Source organism: Nannospalax galili, unplaced genomic scaffold (assembly GCF_000622305.1).
Source record: "Nannospalax galili isolate Female #2095 unplaced genomic scaffold, S.galili_v1.0 scaffold116, whole genome shotgun sequence".
NCBI lineage: Eukaryota > Metazoa > Chordata > Mammalia > Rodentia > Spalacidae > Nannospalax > Nannospalax galili.
In genome coordinates, this window is record NW_008340206.1 from 3,994,111 (window position 1) to 4,011,070 (window position 16,960).

General features: G+C 43.3%; 1 protein-coding gene and 1 non-coding gene across 4 annotated transcripts in view; both read right to left on the reverse strand.

Moving 5' to 3' along the window:
• Reep3 (receptor accessory protein 3) overlaps positions 1–16,723 on the reverse strand; it is a 75,531-nt gene extending 58,808 nt beyond the window's left edge. The window contains exon 1 of one of the 3 annotated variants that reach the window (XM_029564616.1): positions 16,701–16,723. In XM_029564616.1, coding sequence (XP_029420476.1) covers positions 16,701–16,708 — 8 coding nt within the window. In that variant the 5' untranslated portion in view covers positions 16,709–16,723. Of the gene's footprint in view, positions 1–1,005; positions 1,059–13,943; positions 13,991–16,700 lie in introns of those variants that run through there. The other 2 variants (XM_029564618.1, XM_008835379.3) reach the window with 2 other exon arrangements.
• On the reverse strand, positions 15,002–15,104 carry LOC115070721. Its single transcript, XR_003849869.1, has one exon. It is a non-coding gene; the product is annotated as a small nucleolar RNA U13 (small nucleolar RNA).
• Positions 16,724–16,960: the final 237 nt, after the last annotated feature.

Here is a 16,960-nt window from a genome sequence, read left to right on the forward strand (position 1 = left end):
TTTTACTTAAAAGAAAATGATGCTCTTATTTCTATTTGATAAAGTTACGTTATTCCTTTCTTTTCACAGATTGCCAGGAAACTAAGACTCGAATCTGTTGTTCAAGTACATCAATTAGGGTGACCCATTCTAGTGGCATATTTATATTTATTTGCCAGTTCTGTCAATTGCTATTTTATTCCTGCCTCAATTCTCCTAATTTTATTTTAACATCTATTTGATAAAAAGATTTTTCAAATAATTTGAAAGTTCATAAGAGCAGAAATAGTTATGATGTAGTAGTCAATGCAGAAATAGTTATGATGTAGTAGTCAATGCAGTTATGCAGGAGATTCAGCTCTAAGGTGCCAGGTAACAAAGGAAATGGAATTCAGGGGCCGAGGGATGGCTCCATAGGTAAAGCACTTGCCTTGCAAGCACAGACCTGAGTTTGATCCCCAGAACCCATGTGAAAAGATGGGTGTGGTGGGGTGCTTGCAATCCCAGTGCTGCGGGGGTGGGCAGGGAGATTCTGGAGGAGTCCCAGGCTCAGTGGCCAGCCTGCCCAGCCCTCTTTGCAAGTTCCAGGCCAGTGAGAGACCCTGTTTCAAAAAAAGCACACAAAAAGCCAAAAACTAAAACCAGGGTGGATAATGTCCTGAGGAACAGCTGAGGTTCTCTGGCCTCCACACGCGTGCACACACACACCATGCCCACACACCTGCATACACAAGAAAATGGAATTCAGTTTTCATAACTATTAGAATCATTAGTAGCTCTTTGCCTTAGTCAGATCAGAGTCACCCAGAGAGTCTCTTCTTTATAAACCACTGGACTTTCTGTTATTGATAAACTTTACAAGGCAATTAATTTAAATAGAATAAGGTAAAAGTGCAAAGCAAAAGTCATTCTGAAGCAGTCTAGTCTCCCAGATTAGCATGCAAACAGCATTTGCATTCTTACAGTAAAATATTAAAAGTACTGTAAAAAGTAAAAGTACTGCATTCTTATAGTAAAATAACTTACACCCAGACAAGGACGGTAAGTACTCCAAACGTCTTCATTTCCTAATTAGGTTGCTTCTGATCACTTGGCTGCTTTCTGCTAGGCCCTAGGTATGTCCTGCCAAGAAGAGGGCAGTGCTAAGTGCCCTGTGCAGCTCTTTCCAGTGCCACATTCTATGATGTCACACTGGTAGCTTCAAACGGTCTATTGTAATTTGCTAGTGGTATGAATCAGTCCTCTCTCCTCCAGCTGCAGGGCATTACCAGGAAGCCATTGCCTACATGTGTTTTGGCCAAGGGGAACTAGAGTAGGTTCCACTTCCAGGCCAATGGAACCCTAGATGCAGGGGTGCTCACAGAGTAGGGAGAATGAGAGGTGGCCCATCATGGCAATCGAGTTTTTTTTTTTAATATTTTATTTATTATTTTTACTTTATGTGTATGAGTGTATTGCCTACATGTACGTGAGCGCACCCATGTCGTGCAACACCGCGGAGGTCAGAAGAGGGCGTCGGATTCCCCTGGAACTGGAGTTAAGGACAATTTGTAGCTGCCATGTGGGTGCTGGGAATCAAACCCAGGTCCTCTGCAAGAGCAGTCAGTGCTCTTAACTGCTGAGCCATCTCTCCAGCTTCGGGAATCAGGTTTTAAAATGGTTGCACAAATGATTAGGAAAGAGAGAGTCAAGGGCGAATTCGCAGTCCTTTTTTTAAAGTTCAGTGCTGCCTGAGCTGAGTGTTAGTTTTCTAGTATTAACACTAGAAATAAAATAAAATCAATAGAACCCGAATCCTAACTGTCATAAGAAATCCTAGAAACAGGACAGGGAGACGGCTCAGTGGGTAAAAGGCCTTGTTGGCAAGCCTGCAGGCAACAGCTCAAATTCTAGAACCCTACGTTAAAAAGCTGGATATGGAAGCCCATCTATAACCCCAGAACCCCTAGAGGGAGATGGGAGGCAGAGGCAGGAGAATCACCTGGAGGTTTGTGGGCCAGCTAGCCTGGGGTATGATGCACAGGGGCAGAGATAGGAGAGGCCCTGCTGCAACAAGATAGAAAGTCAGAGCCCACTCTCCTCTGGCCTCTGCATCCTCAGTAACTGGGTGGCACACTGTTACACTAACTTTGTTTTGGATTAAAACTGACTGTGAGGAAGCAGTATGCTGTTAGCATGGTAAGACGGGTTCAGCCTAACTGGATTTATTCATTTATTTATTTCTGAGACAATGTCTTGTACATAATCTAACCAAAGCAGGTCTCTAACTGGTGACCCTCCTGCCTCACTGTACCCAGTGCTGGTGTTACAGGTGTGTGCTATGACCCCTGGTTCTAACCAGATTTTTAAAAGTGGTGCTAAAAGGGCTTTAGGTTGTCTTGCATTTTGCAGAACACAATTCTTTACTTAGATTGGCCCAGGAATGAAAGAGATCATGATAAAATGAGTCACACAACACAGGTAAAAGAAAATAACATACTTTTTTTTTTTTTTAAAAGGCAGGGTCTCATGTAGCCCAGGCTGGCCTTAAACTCACTATGTAGTCAGGGGTGACCTTGAGCTTCTGATCTTTCTGCATCCATCTCCCAAAATGCTGGTACTTGCCACCATGCCCAATTTTATCTGGTGCCAAGGAAGGAACCAGGGCTTGGTGCTAGGCAAGTATTCTACCAGCTGAGCTACATCCTTAGCCCACAACTTATAAATCTTTGAAAATAATTGGTTTATGCTTTCCTAAGAACAATGATGAGCAGCTAGTTCAAGGTCCAGTGACACACAATGTGCTTGTTGTTCTGTGTTAAACTTCCTGTGAGTCATCCTGCCATTGTCTAAGCTGCCAGCCCAATAGGAAAAGTTCATGCACAAGTCTGCCAAAACAACGTGTTGCTGGCCCTTACCTTACACATTTGAAGAAAAAAAGATTTGTTGCTAACAGTCCCCACTTGTGGAGTCCCCACTTAACTGCAGTTAAGTGGTCATAGCCTTAAAGCAAAATATGAAAATGAAGACGAGGTAGAAAACTACCCCCTTAAATCTTGAGTTCCAGAGCTAATGGAACAGGTTGAAAACTGTCAAGGACAGAAAAAGACAGTCACTTTCCTCTGAGGGACTTTCTACATGTTTTGGGTCATAGTCATCAAGAACTAAGAAGCTTGGAATTTCCTGTTGTCAGAGCTAAACTAATTTTATTCCTGAGCCTTTAATTTCTACTCTGAAAGGAAAGATAAAGTTAGAGAAAACAAAACAAGAGCACAGCAAGCTGGACTCCAGCGTCCTCAACCCTCATTTTTCTTCCCTGAGCCATGCCCTCACTCCCGCCACAGGAGCCTACTATGTGGTAAACCCCAGGACTGGGGAAATGTTTATGAAAATGCTGAAGAGCTAGGGATGGAGCTGAGTGGGGAGAGAGCTTGCCTGGCAAGCCCTCAGTTCCATCTCCAGCACAACACAAATGGGGGAGGGTGTTGGGGGAAGGGTGTGCACACCTGGGATCCCAGGATTCAGGAGCTAGAGGCAGGAGGATCAGAAGTTCATGGTCACCACCAACTATATATCAAGTTTGAGGCCAGCATGAACTACCAGACTCTGTCTCAAAGGGGAAAAAAAAAAACCATAGATGCCGTAGATGTTGTACTATTTCTGCATATGATAGAAGTAAGGCTCAGAGAGATCAGGGAGCTTAGGCGGTATGCATTCAGCAAGGGCTGACACTGAAACTCCATGAACACGAGACTTCTGACTTCAAGATCTTTGCTCTTCTATATCAAAGATAAAACCTGGACAAACCTTTCTGTTACTTCATCCAGTGCATATAACTCAGAGCAGATCTCTAGTATTGGCAGGTGAAATCAACACTTGGAAGTTATCTGAGTCATTGTGATTATGAACTACTGCAGTTGTGAACTACTAATATAAAAGTGTTGGGCTGGAGAGATGGCTCAGCGGTTCAGAGCACTGGCTGTGTTGCAGAGGACCCAGTTTGGTTCCCAGCACCCACACGGCAGCTAACAACTGGCTGTAACTTCAGTTCCAGGGGATTCGATGCCCTCTTCTGACCTCCGCAGGCATTGCACAACTGGGGTGCACTTAGATACGTCCAGGCAATACACCTGCATCCATTTTTAAGTGTCATATAAAGAGAACTGAACCCCCTTTTAAAAAGTGATTTATTTATTCTTCTTACAGGTCCCTAACTTTAATCATTCTTCACTGCATTCCCCAATTCCCATCAAACTAGTCAGGGAGCTGCTAGACTTGATGGGGTTAAGAATTACTCATCATTTGATCAACTCCTGACTCCCAAGCAACCCAGGAACTTCTGGCTTTATTTAGCTCCCTAAGCACAGGATCTGTAAAACCAAACTTGCCATTAGCCTTGCTGACTTAAAGATAACTTAAGAGTTGAGTTGTAATCTAGGGTTTTCAAAAACAGCTTCTGGTGAAGGAAAATCACATACAAACCAGTTTTGAAAATGTTGAGAAAATTTCCTTTCCTAAAATACACCCGTCTATGCCAATAAAAAAAGCCGAATAAGGAAAGCTACAAGCAGATTCTGTCTTAGTCTGCCACTCAGTATGACAAACTTCACTGAACTGAACTCAGGTCTAAAACTTCTGTCAACTCCTCCCATAAAACATTCATCCCCACTGTGCTACCTCAACTCTGGTCACCTCTAGTCACCCCAGAAATCTCTGAGAGCAGCCAGCCATGCTGGAGTGAACTTAACATTTTGCTTTTGAAGCATGTTTTAATTTTCCTTTAGACAAAGACGCACCACTGATGGCAACTTCCGGTCCAGATGCTGCAAACTCACCGTTGTGGTTTTACTTATTCATCGATTCCTGGTGCTGGAGATCCAACCAAGGACTCATGGATGCCAGACTGTCTATGACTGGGCTACGTTCAAGTCTGCCTTTTATTTTTACTTTTTAGAGCCAATGTCTTGCTACACAGCCCAGGCTAGCCTTGAGCTCATGATCCTCTTGGCCTCAGCATCCCAAACACTGGGATTACAGGCATGCCCCACCACATGTATATGATCTGGAAACCAAGCATTCTATTTTTGTGTTTCTTAAATCACTTCCTTCATTTCATTTGTTTGAATCACTTTAGTGCCTCCAGTATCTTTGATGCAGTGATTTTTTCCCATGCCACTCCCTATGGCTAGAACAATCTCCCTGTTCATGCAGAGGGCTCCCCCCACCCCCATGCTGTCTTTCCTTAATGAGGTTGAAAGGCTTGGTAGCCTCATTTTGAAGGACACGTAGAAATTATACGACCAAAATACATACCCAGAACACAATAACCAAAGGCTTCAAAGCAGTTTAAAGTGCCTTCCACCTTCTAGAGTGAGTCATCTGACAGAGGGGCTATCTAAGGACCTCTTTAGTACAGGAAAACCAGGGAGGTGGGAACATTCGCTCTTGGACAACTGAATAGAAAAAGAATCAGGCTGCAAGAACTCAGCACCACCTAATTTAATCCCAAGTTCAGTAATGATAGAATGAAGCCAGCAAGCTGCTGTTGGCACCACCAGGGCCTCTGCTCTTGGGAAAGACTGTTCATGTGTTATGAAAGATGGTTTTGGACGGCACTACCGTCCCGATGGAGAAATGGTGTGACCGCCTCTATTCCTGACTTGCCAACTTTTTTTCCCCCCTTCATGAAAGAAACATAGAAAAGTGATTAAATAAAGGGTGACTGAATAATGGAAAAGAAGTGTTAAAATTTTCCCCATGAGGGGCTGTTCCATGTCAGCCTCCTGAGACCAGGGATTATAGGAATTAATTTTACCTACTTTTTTTGGTATGGTACCAGGAATTGAACCCAGGGCCTTGGGCATGCTAGGGCAATGCTCTGCCACTGGGCTATATCACCAGTTCTATTAAACATTAATTTTGGGATATTTTATTTTTCAATTTGAGACATACTTAATCTTTGTCTGACAACTCTATGGATCTGAAGGTATCATACACTAATTCTCAGTCTCTGGGATTTTAGCTGTGCCACACAGCCCAGGCTTTTCTGTTTAATGCTGTACCGTCTGCCTGGCACCAGCATACAAACTTTTCAGTTTTAGGAACAAGAAAGCTGGGCATGGCAGCACATGCCTATAATCCCAGTACTTGGGAGGCAAAAGCAGGGGGATCAGGAGTTCCGGGCCATCCTTAGCTACACATGAGAGTTCAAAGGCATCCTTAGCTACGTGAGACCCTGTCTTTAACAACGGAACATGCTCCCCTGCCACACCCCAAGAAACTTATAAGTATACAACCATCCAAGAGGTAAACAAGAACTGGATGCTCAGGTCTGTGGTATGTTACACTATGGTATAAAGCATTACATAAAACTCAGCTGGGGAGATGGCTTGGGGGACAAGCACACTTGCTCTGCAAGCATGAGGACCTGAATTTGAATCCCTATCCACATAAAGAACCAGGCAAGGAAGGAGTGCCTGTGCCATAAGCATTGGTAGAAGGGCGGAGAGGGAAATGGGTCCCCAGAGCTTCCTGGTCAGCCAGTCTAGTCAAAATGGCAAACTTCCAGTTCAGTGAGACCGTCTCAGGCAGTGTGGTAGTTTGAATGAGAATATTCCCAGTTGGTGGCACTGTTTTGGGAGGTGTGGCCTTGCTGGAGGAAGCACATCACTGGGGTAGGTTTTAGCTTTGTCCACGCCCACTTTACCTTCTCTGCTTCCTGCCCAGGCTGGATGAGGTGAGCCCTCAGCTTTCTGCCTAGCTTCCTTTGCCACGCTCCTCCGCCTCCCTCTCATCCCTCTGGTACCAGAAGCCCAACAACTCTTCTTTCTATAAGATGTCTTGGTCATGGTGTTTATCATCGTAACAGAAAAGTAACTAATTCAGGCAGTAAGGTGGAGACCCACAGAGGAAGACTCTAGAGGTCCTGCTTTGGTGTCCAAATGCACACGCAAGGGTGTGCACATACATTCAGGGGGCTGCACCTCAGCTATATATCTATCTCCCTTTCATGGGCATGCGCCTCACATATGTGCCCCACCCCGCCACTGGCAAACAATTCAGTCTTTAGTTTTTGAGGCAGGGTTTCATGTAGCCTAGCCTGGCCTGATTTTCCTGCCTGCCATCTCCCCAGCTGAGTTTTTTGTAATGCATTATACCATACCGTACACGCCGCAGACCTGAGGATCCAGTCCTTGTTTACCCCTTGGATGGTTCATACTTGGGGGGTGGGAGGGTAGGTCGTTCTGTTGTTAAAGGATTAAAGGACTGTTAAAGGGATTGCAGGCATGTAGCAGAATACTCAGGTATGTGGTGTTGGGGACTGAGCACAGGGTTTTATCCATGCTAGGCAAGCACTCTATCAACTGAGCGACGTCCCTGCACCAAAACATAGTATTTTGTCTTTTAGAGGCAATCATCATCAAAACATTTCCAATTCTCATCAAAGCAGTAAATCCTCTGCCCAACATTCACTGGTTCTAAGGTTTTGTTTGACGGTGTTACCAGGTGGTATTTGTTTTTTAATTATATTTGTCAATTTGAATGGCTTTTATCACTAGTACATTTAAAGATGTTATTAAAGAAAATGTATCAGGGCTGGTACATATCAGTTGGTAGAGCATCTAGGATGCTGAAGCCCTGGGTCCCCACCACACAAATGGGGTGTGGTGTTGCACACCTGAATCCCAGCACGCACAGCACTTTGTAGGTAGAGGCAGGAGGATCCAGAGTTTAAGGTGGTATGTCTTGGGCTACACAGTGAGTTCAAAGCTAGCCTGGGACACATGAGTTGCTGACATTACAGCTCCTCTTCAGCCCTACTCGTTTCTCTTGTGTTCAGTGGGGTGTATCACAGTTGAGCCGTCTCTGTGAACCAGCTGTGGAAATGGAACTCTAAACTGCTCTCTGTATTTAAATTTTCAGAAGCTTAGTTCTAAAACAATCTGGAGGAAGAAAGTAAGTCAGTCTCCATCATGCACTTTTGGGGTTGGAGGAGGCAAAGCTCCGTTAAACTCCCCACATCAGATGTAAACTGTGCAAATCAATCCCCTCAGTCCACCACACCAGAGTACCTAATGTTCCTTTATGTTTGTGGTAAAAAAGTTTTTTTTTTTTTTAAAAAAAAAACAATAATCTCATGCTCAAGAATTTTTTTTTTCTCTCAATGTACAACCAGTCATGTTTTGAGGCCAAATATGAACAATCTCAATCTCTATTCAATTGTAAAGATTCAATAGTTGAAAATAAAAAAAACGGAAGCTCTTAATTCTTTCCCCAAAGACACAGAATGAGAACTGAAATATGGTTCAGCGTTACATAACTGTGGTGCCGCCCACTCGTGAAACAGAACGCGGTGCCTAGCAACAGCCCAGGCCATCTCAGGAGAGGCGGCTGCTCACTGGAGCGTTAGAGACACAGACGCTCTTCCTGTCTCATCCCTGCTGCACACGTGCAAGGGTACCTAGGATCCGGAGCCACCTCACCAAAGCTATCCTCCAATGACAATAACTGATACTCAGGGCGGCCTCTATCTACCTTCAGGTTACATATTTAAGGGGGGAAAAAGATTAGAAGAAAATATCCTTTAGACAGTATCTTTTTTCTGTTCTTCCTCAATGAGGCATGTTTATTATTATCGTGTATGATTTGTGTGAGAAGGGCACCCAAGTGCCACAGCCTACATATGGAGGCCAGAGGACAACTTTGTGGAGTCAGTTCTCTCCTTCCACTTTAATCTGGCTTCCCAGGATCGATCCCGGTTGACAGGCTTGTTGCAGGGGAAGCGCCTTTATCTGCTGAGCCATCTCACTGGCCCACTATTTCCATTAGCATAGGAAGTGCTAGTTTTCTTTTTTCCCCTTTCCATCTAGCTATTATTTCCATTAGCATAGGAAGTGCTAGTTTTCTTTTTTCCCCTTTCCATCTATCTATCAATCTATCAATCAATCAATCAATCTATCTATCTATCTATCTATCAATCTATCTATCAATCATCTATCAATCTATCATCTAGCTATCATCTATATCTATCTATCAATCTATCTATCTATCAATCATCTATCAACCTATCATCTAGCTATCATCTATATCTATCTATCTATCTATCTATCTATCTATCATCTATCTATCATGTTTTCTGTTTACTACTTATTATCATCTATCTGTATATCTATTTATCTATTTATTATCCATCTGATATCTATTAATCTACCTAATTTGTTATCTATCTCTCTATCCACCTGTCAGCCAAGGCCCTCCCTGCTGAAAGTACTCATATCTCTATTATTTATCATCTGTCTAATATACATCAGCTATCTATCAACTATGTATCCACCTATAATCTATTATCAATCTTCTATCCCTCTATCATCTATCATCTATCTATCTATCTATCTATCTATCTATCTATCTATCTATCAATCTATCATCTATCATCATCTATCTTCTATTATTTTTGAGATAGGGTTTCTTTGTGGCCCCAGTTGGCATGGAACTCACTATGTAAACCTCGAACAGAGATCACCTGCCTCTGCCTCCTGAGCACTGGGATTAAAGGTTTGTCCCACCATGCCTGGCCTAAGTGTTGGCTTCCTTGATGGAATTTTTCCGATCCTATCCTCTATGCTACGAGTTTTAGCAACAAAGTTGAACCATCTAACTCTTACAAACCCATGCATGAGGGTGCCTAAATGTTAGATGCTTTTCTTAAAACAGTAATCTCATGTTCAAGAATAGACTTTGTATTTTCCTCAGACATACAGCCATTCATTTCAGGTTAAATCTGAATGAGCGTAATGCTTACTCAAAGGTGCAGTAGCTCAAACACATGCCCAGGGAGCCCTGGCTCCTTTCCCAAAGACACAGACACAGAGGATAGAAACCTATCAGCTTAGCGCCAACCTAGTACTGCCACCCTCCAGAAAGAAACATCGTTTCTGTGTCCCTTGGCTGTTTCATGCACACTTTTGGTGTGACATACCCTGTATGAACTGTTTGATTTTTTTTCTTGGTCTTTTTTTTTTTTTCCCCAAATGTGCATGAGCATATTGCCTGCATGTATGTGAATACATCCGTGTCGTGCAATGCCGAGGAGGTCAGAAGAGGGCTTTGGATTTCCCTGGAACTGGAGTTAAGGACGGTTCGTAGTTGCCATATGGGTGCTGGGAATCGAATCTGGGTCCTCTACAGGAGCAGTCAGTGCTCTCAACCGCTGAGCCATCTCTCCAGCCCCCTTTTTTACTTGGTCTTTTTGAGATGGGGTCTCCCTGTAGCCCCAACTGGCTTGGAACTCAGTTACGTAGACCAGGCTGGCCTCAAACTCACAGAGATCCCCATGCCTCTGACTACTGAGTGCTGGGATCGAAGGCATGCACAACCATGCCCGGCTATTTTTTCCTTTTTAAAGGCAGTCTCTTTTACTTTATTTTTATTTTTTTTATTTTGTGTGTATGTGCCATACCGGACATCTGGAGGTCAGAGGACAACTTGCAGGAATTGGCTCTCTCCTTCCACCACTGAATAACTTACAGTATGGACAGAATCTGGGCTAATGACTTTTATTCAACCTTGCACCAAAAAGCTACTGTTAATAACGTGAACAAGCTCACCAAATCATGTGCTCTTGTGACCTGAACACCTGACCCTGATCCCTGGGGACCCCACTATGCTCTCCACCCAAGACAGTGAATGAATGTGGGTATGCTTGAATTCTGATTCAAATTGCTATCCTCATTAGAAGCTGTGAGAATTGAGTGCGCTCGACACTGTGCGTATGAATTATTTTTTTTTAATTAATAACTTTTATGTGTATAAGTGTTTTGTTTACATGTAAGTAAGTGCACCTGAGTCCCAAAAAGCCGGCAAAATCCAGAAGAGGGTGTCAGATCCACCGTGTGGGTCTCTGGATTGAACTCAGGTCATCAGGCTTAGCAGCAAGTACCTTCACATGCTGAGCCATCTTGCCAGTTCCATTCCTTGCTTTGTTAGGCTACTACCATTTTCTCCCAATTCTGTTTTTTTTTTCCCTACATCCATGATGGCCTTTATCTGACAGAGAAGTGCTTGGTTTCAGTCTATTCCAGCTTATCATTACCAGCCCTTTCCCTTATAACTGTTTTTGTCCTATTTAGGACTGTTTCTGTAATTGCCACAAAAAGTATTTTTCCATATTCTAGAAATTATATTACTTTTGATTTGCAACCTCACTAAAACTGATGCTTTGTGTGTGGTTGGAGGTGGGTGGCTATGATCAGACAGACAAGGATATATGAATAGTACAAGGTATTTTTATAAACAACCATCTTTCCTTAGTGCTCTGCAATGCCACCTTTGTCATGTGACTGTGTCTGGATCTCTCTGTACACTCTGTGTCTCTATTTGATTTGTTTATTCCTGACTGAGGCCATGCTGTCTTAGTTACTACAGCTTTAGAATACTTTTCAGTATTGGACTGAGTCATTTAGCCCAACTACACTATGTGATCAAATATATAATTTATTTTTTTTTGAGACAGGGTCTTCTTCCCATAGCCCCACCTGGCCGGGAACTTGCTATGTAGACCAGTTTGATGTTGATCTCACACCTGCCTCTGCCTCCTGAGTGCTGGGGTCAAAGGCGTGCACCACCTCCCAGTCATTCTACTGTTTTTGCCATTTGCTTTTCCCCTTTAATACTGTCCTGGAAAGCCTTTAGCCTTCCCATGTTCATACATTTTAGATAATAACTTGCTGATTTTTTCACAAAGTCGACTAGTTCCCTACTTAATGAATTCATCCAGTTTATTCACCTCACTTTAGAATACCCACAGCCAATCTGTCAAACTATTCTCTGGGGCTCTATTTTAAAAATGGGTCTAGACTCTAAGCACTGTGACCACCCTGGTCCAAGTCACCACCTGCCTCTATTGTTTATGAACTCGCTTTCCAGATTCCATCTTTGTCCCCAGATGATCTGTTCTCCACAGCAGAGATCTTTCATACACACATCTGATAGTGTTGTTCCTCTGCTCAAAACCTGGCTCCCCACTTGCTCAGTCAGTTCCTGTGCCTTCAACAATGGCCTGTGCCACTGGAGGCACGTACTCATCTCTTACAGCCCACCTCAGGCTTGCCATTGGCTGGGATCCTTACTGGGCCTCTATTTCCAGCTAAGCTTAGCTCTTGAGCAGCCAAGGCCCTCCCTGCTGAAAGTACTCAATGTCAACCTCTCACTGAGGACTTCCTTAACCATCCTTTAACTATCACATTTGAAATGATAAGTCACCCTACCTCCAGACTGAAGGAAAACTCAATCCAAACAAAATGTTTTCTATTTGGTAGAAATGTAACATGGGGAAGAAATACCTATAATAACCATAAGCAATTTAAAAGGCAAATTTCCATGCATTTCAGATAGTCAATTCTCTTCTTCTATTTACAGAAGCTACAGAAACTAAGCTAAGACATAATGAATACCACACAGTGACAGACGAAAATCCTTATGCTGACCAGAGAGCTCAGTTTTTTCTTCCCCCTCATTTTTAATGTGTGGAGTAGAACTATGTTAAGTCAAGAGATCTTCAGTTCAGTGACATATATATATATATATCCCTAATACATACAGAAGGAGTGTGGGCACTATTGCTCAAAATCTCAAGGGTATGTTTTCAATAGCAATTTTAATAAATGTTACTTTTGTTTGTTTTTGGGGGTTTATTCTGAGACAGTCTCCCAGGCTGGCCTGGTTCTCACACAGATCTGCCCACCTCTACCTCCCCAGTGCTGGGATTAAAGGCATGTACCACCATGTCCAGTCCCTTACTTATTAAACTTATTATATACTTTATTGCCCATACTGGAGAATATATGTAATGTATCTGCAAGCTATGAAAGGTAACAAGACCAACACACGTCCCCCATTATCCATATTAAGACCAGGACCTCACCTTATAAAGCCCCCCTCCTCTCTGCCCCTCCCCGCCCTTCACCCTTAGTTCAGCACCTCATAGTTTTCTTCACTTTAGCTCCCGGCTCCCATCTCACATGGGTGACACCTCCTACTCAGCTGAATCATCAGGCCAGGAGTCTCAAACCTCCTCCTCACACCTGAAAACCACCTACATCACACTCTTAGCCTCAATCTCTCCCATCTGCCCCATGTCTCACACACTTCAGCCTTCACTCTGACCCTTCATTTTCATGGGGACTATCTGCCCTTACTTACCCCAGAGCCCCTGTGAACAGCATTCCCGAAACGTTTTCACCAGTTTTTCCTCGTTTTCACAATAAAGATAAAAACTCCAGACCAGGCTATGCAAAATTTGACCCAAGTGATGTAATTCCTCTGACTCCCTCTTCTCGTTCTGTGCTCCAGTGACATAGGACTACTAATTTCTTAAGAGGGTCACGCTGTTTTTCTATGCACTGGCATATTTTGTTCCTACTCACTGGGACTCCCTCTTCAGGAGGATGACTTTAAGGACAGAGTTCAAAGGCTGTGTTCTCTGGGAGACTTTTCTTGCCTGCCTTGATGGGAACCCCTCCCCATGATACCAGAGCATCTCGCTCCTCCTTGAGCAGCTGTGTGACTTCCTGAAGCCACTGACCTTTCAGTGAGCTTCCTTCTGTAGAACAGAATGGTGGTGGTGACTGCATCATGAGCATCTCAAGTTAGACCATGCAATGGCACCAGACACGGCACACACGACCTACGGATGCCTAGCAATCACAGTCACGCAATGTCTGTCCACCCCCTGTGGTCTGTATTTTGGAAATCCCTTTAGGATAGTGCCTGCTGTATTTGGCATTGCGTCCTTACTAAAAATTTGCAGAAGAAAACAAACAAACAAACAAAAAACAACCAGCCTTCAGTGTGCACAGAAAGGCATCATTGACCCATCTTTACATAGAACCACTGTGAGTTCTCACCCAAGGTGAGACCTAAAAATGAGACAGAAGAAATTGATGAAGTGCTGACTATCCAGTCTGATGGTTCTGTGACTTTCTCACCTTGACATAAAGTAAGTTTTTTAGCTGGGTGTGGTGGTGCACCTCTTTAATCCCAGCACTTGGGCCGCAGAGGCGGGTGGATCTCTGTGAGTTCCAGGCCAGTCTGGTCTATATCGTGACTTCCAGGCCAGCTGGGGCTACAGGGAAATTCTGTTTCAAAAAAAAAAAGGTCAAAAAAATTTTTTAAATCGTAATTGATAAATTCATGAAGTTGAAAAAGCAGAAACCAGTCCCATTCTTTTAGTAGCTGAAGTCTCAATGTTGACATACGTAAAAAATGGTCATGTTTCCCAATATTATAATTTTTTGGCTTGATGGTCATTCCTTGATTTCTGATTCATAATTTGCTTCAGAGGATCTATATCTAACTTGTTCATAATTCTCTTCACAGAGTGATTTTCTTAGTTGGTTTCTGGCTGGAGACTTACCTTTTCCTCATTTTCTTTTTTAAAAATTAGTTTCCATAACAACATAGCAAATTATATTTTAAATACCATATAGCTTTTCTTAGGTTTTAGGGAGAGGACATGTAAGAGAAATTGGACATATTCCAAGTTTCTTTTAGGCTTTTTTGAGGCAGGATCTCATGCAGCCTAGTTGGCTTGGAGCTCATTATGTGGACAGGCTGACCTCGAGCTCAGAGGTCCACCTGCCTCTGCTTCTTGAATGCCGGGATTAAAGGTGTGCGCCACTATGCCTCACCCAACAATTTCTTTGGGGAACACACATACATACACACACACGTGCGCACACATACATACACACATACACACACACACACACACACACACACACACAACGTGCGCACACATACATACACACACACACACACACACACACACACACACACACCATCAGCTACACAGAAACAGAATTCAGAAAATGAACATCCATCATTTGCTAAAACTAGTATCACGCAAATGATATGTGTTCCTGTTAGTCATTCAGAAAACTCACTTTTTGTCACACACATTCTCTCCTACCAAGCATTTGAATCTTTAAAGATATTTCTTTTTTCTTAAAGATTTCTTTCTTTCTCTTCTTTTTCCTTTTCTTCATGTCAGATGGAGAATGTGCTAATCCTGTAACAAGGTTTGTGGGAGGCAGTGCTGCAGAGCAGCATGAATACCCAATCATCATGCTTATGAACCAAAAAAGGATCTTTAAAAAAAAAATTATGTGTGGGGGCTGGAGAGATGGCTCAGCGGTTAAGAACACTGGTCGTTCTTTCAGAAGACCCGGGTTCGAATCCCAGCACCCACATGGCAGCTAACAACTGTCCATAACTCCAGTTCCAGGGGATCTGTCGGCCTCTTCTGACCTGGCATTGCACAACACTTACCTACACGCAGGCAATATGTGCGTACACATAAAATAAAAATAATAAAAAATGTTAAAAAATTGTGTGTATATGTGTATGTCTGTGTGGGGTTATGTCTATGTGCAGGTGCCCTCGGAGGAGGGCACTAGATCTCGTGGAACTGGAGTTACAGGTGGTTGTGAGCTACTTGACTTGGGTGTTGGGAACTGAATTCAGCCCTTCCCCACAAGAGCAGTACACACCCTTACCACTGAGTCATCTCTGTAGCCCCAAGGTTTTAATTTTCTTGAGATTTATTCTTATAATTCAAGCCACCTTTCCAGTAAGCTAATTTTTAGTGACTTTTAGTAGTATGAGTTATGCTCACAGGGGGCTGACAAAGTACCTCTGTTCCTCTTTACTGCAAATTAGTTTTTCTTTCTTATCGAAAAACAGCCAATTCTGAAAACTTGAGTCATTTTGTGATGAAGAAAGCAAAAAGAGGGAGAGCTATGATTAGGGTTAAATGCTTTAAGAAGACCTTGCAGAGCCAGGCGTGGTGGTGCATGCCTTTAATCCCAGCACTCGGGAGGCAGAGGCAGGCGGATCTCTCTGAGTTCGAGGCCAGCCTCGTCTACATAGTGAGTTCCAGGACAGCTGCGGCTACAGGAAGACCCTGTCTCAAAAAGACCAAAAAAAAAAAAAGAAGACCTTGCAAACTTTCTAAGACCACTGCTGAACTTAAGACTTTAGATTCACTAGTTCTAGGAAAAAGCTGAATGTACCAGAATTCTTCTAATGTAGGAAACAGCTTTCAAAAGTAATTTCAGAGGATGGGGGTGCAGCTCAGTAGTAGACACCTCCCTAGCATCACCAGGCTTGAAGAAACAAAAGACAAAACCTAGCAGCTCCCAACAATAGAAGCTTGTGATACAATCAGATGATGAGAAAGATGAGAAGACAAATGCCATTTTGTAGCAGCGAGTAACGGCGGGATCTGACAGAGTGGCGCTACTTGAAGCCGCTGGTCTGATACACAGCACTAGATGCAGGATCTGACAGAGTGGCATTACTTGAAGCTGCTGGGCCTGTTACAGAGCACTAGATAATGGAAAGAGGCCAGGAGCCCAGGGGTCTGTGGTAGCTGTAAGCACAGACCCCTGGGGCTCAGAAGCCAGGTGTGACTGCTACTCAAATAGGAGTGTCAAGGAAGGCTGTGGTAACACAGTGGCAAGCAACACCAGAGGACATCACTGCAGGGCTGCAGGTGGCAAATGATTACATTTGTGACTACCCAGAGAGATGGAGTGAAGAACGGAGGTCTCATTAGAAGGTTAGGGGTTCAGTCTACTAGTAGATTCAGGTTAAACTGTTAAAGCCCTGATACTGAAGGCCCACAATCAGCACCTTTAGAATATCACACTGTAAAACAAGATTCAAAGCCTTCAGAAATTTACCTCCTCATCTGTCATCATTTTATAATTCTAACAATCTTCTTAGAGACAGGCTGCCATGTCGCATCCTCGTGCCTTGCTGACTTGCAAGTGGACTATTTCAAAGAAAGGACAGATGTACATTTCTGTATAGGACATGAGGGAATAAGGGACAGTCACTCAGAATATTGCTTTTGTGCCTTTTGCCAACCTCTTTGAGGTCATCACAAACAGAATCACCCTTTCTTAGAGGGGTAACAAAGACATGGCCACTGAGCAGTGAG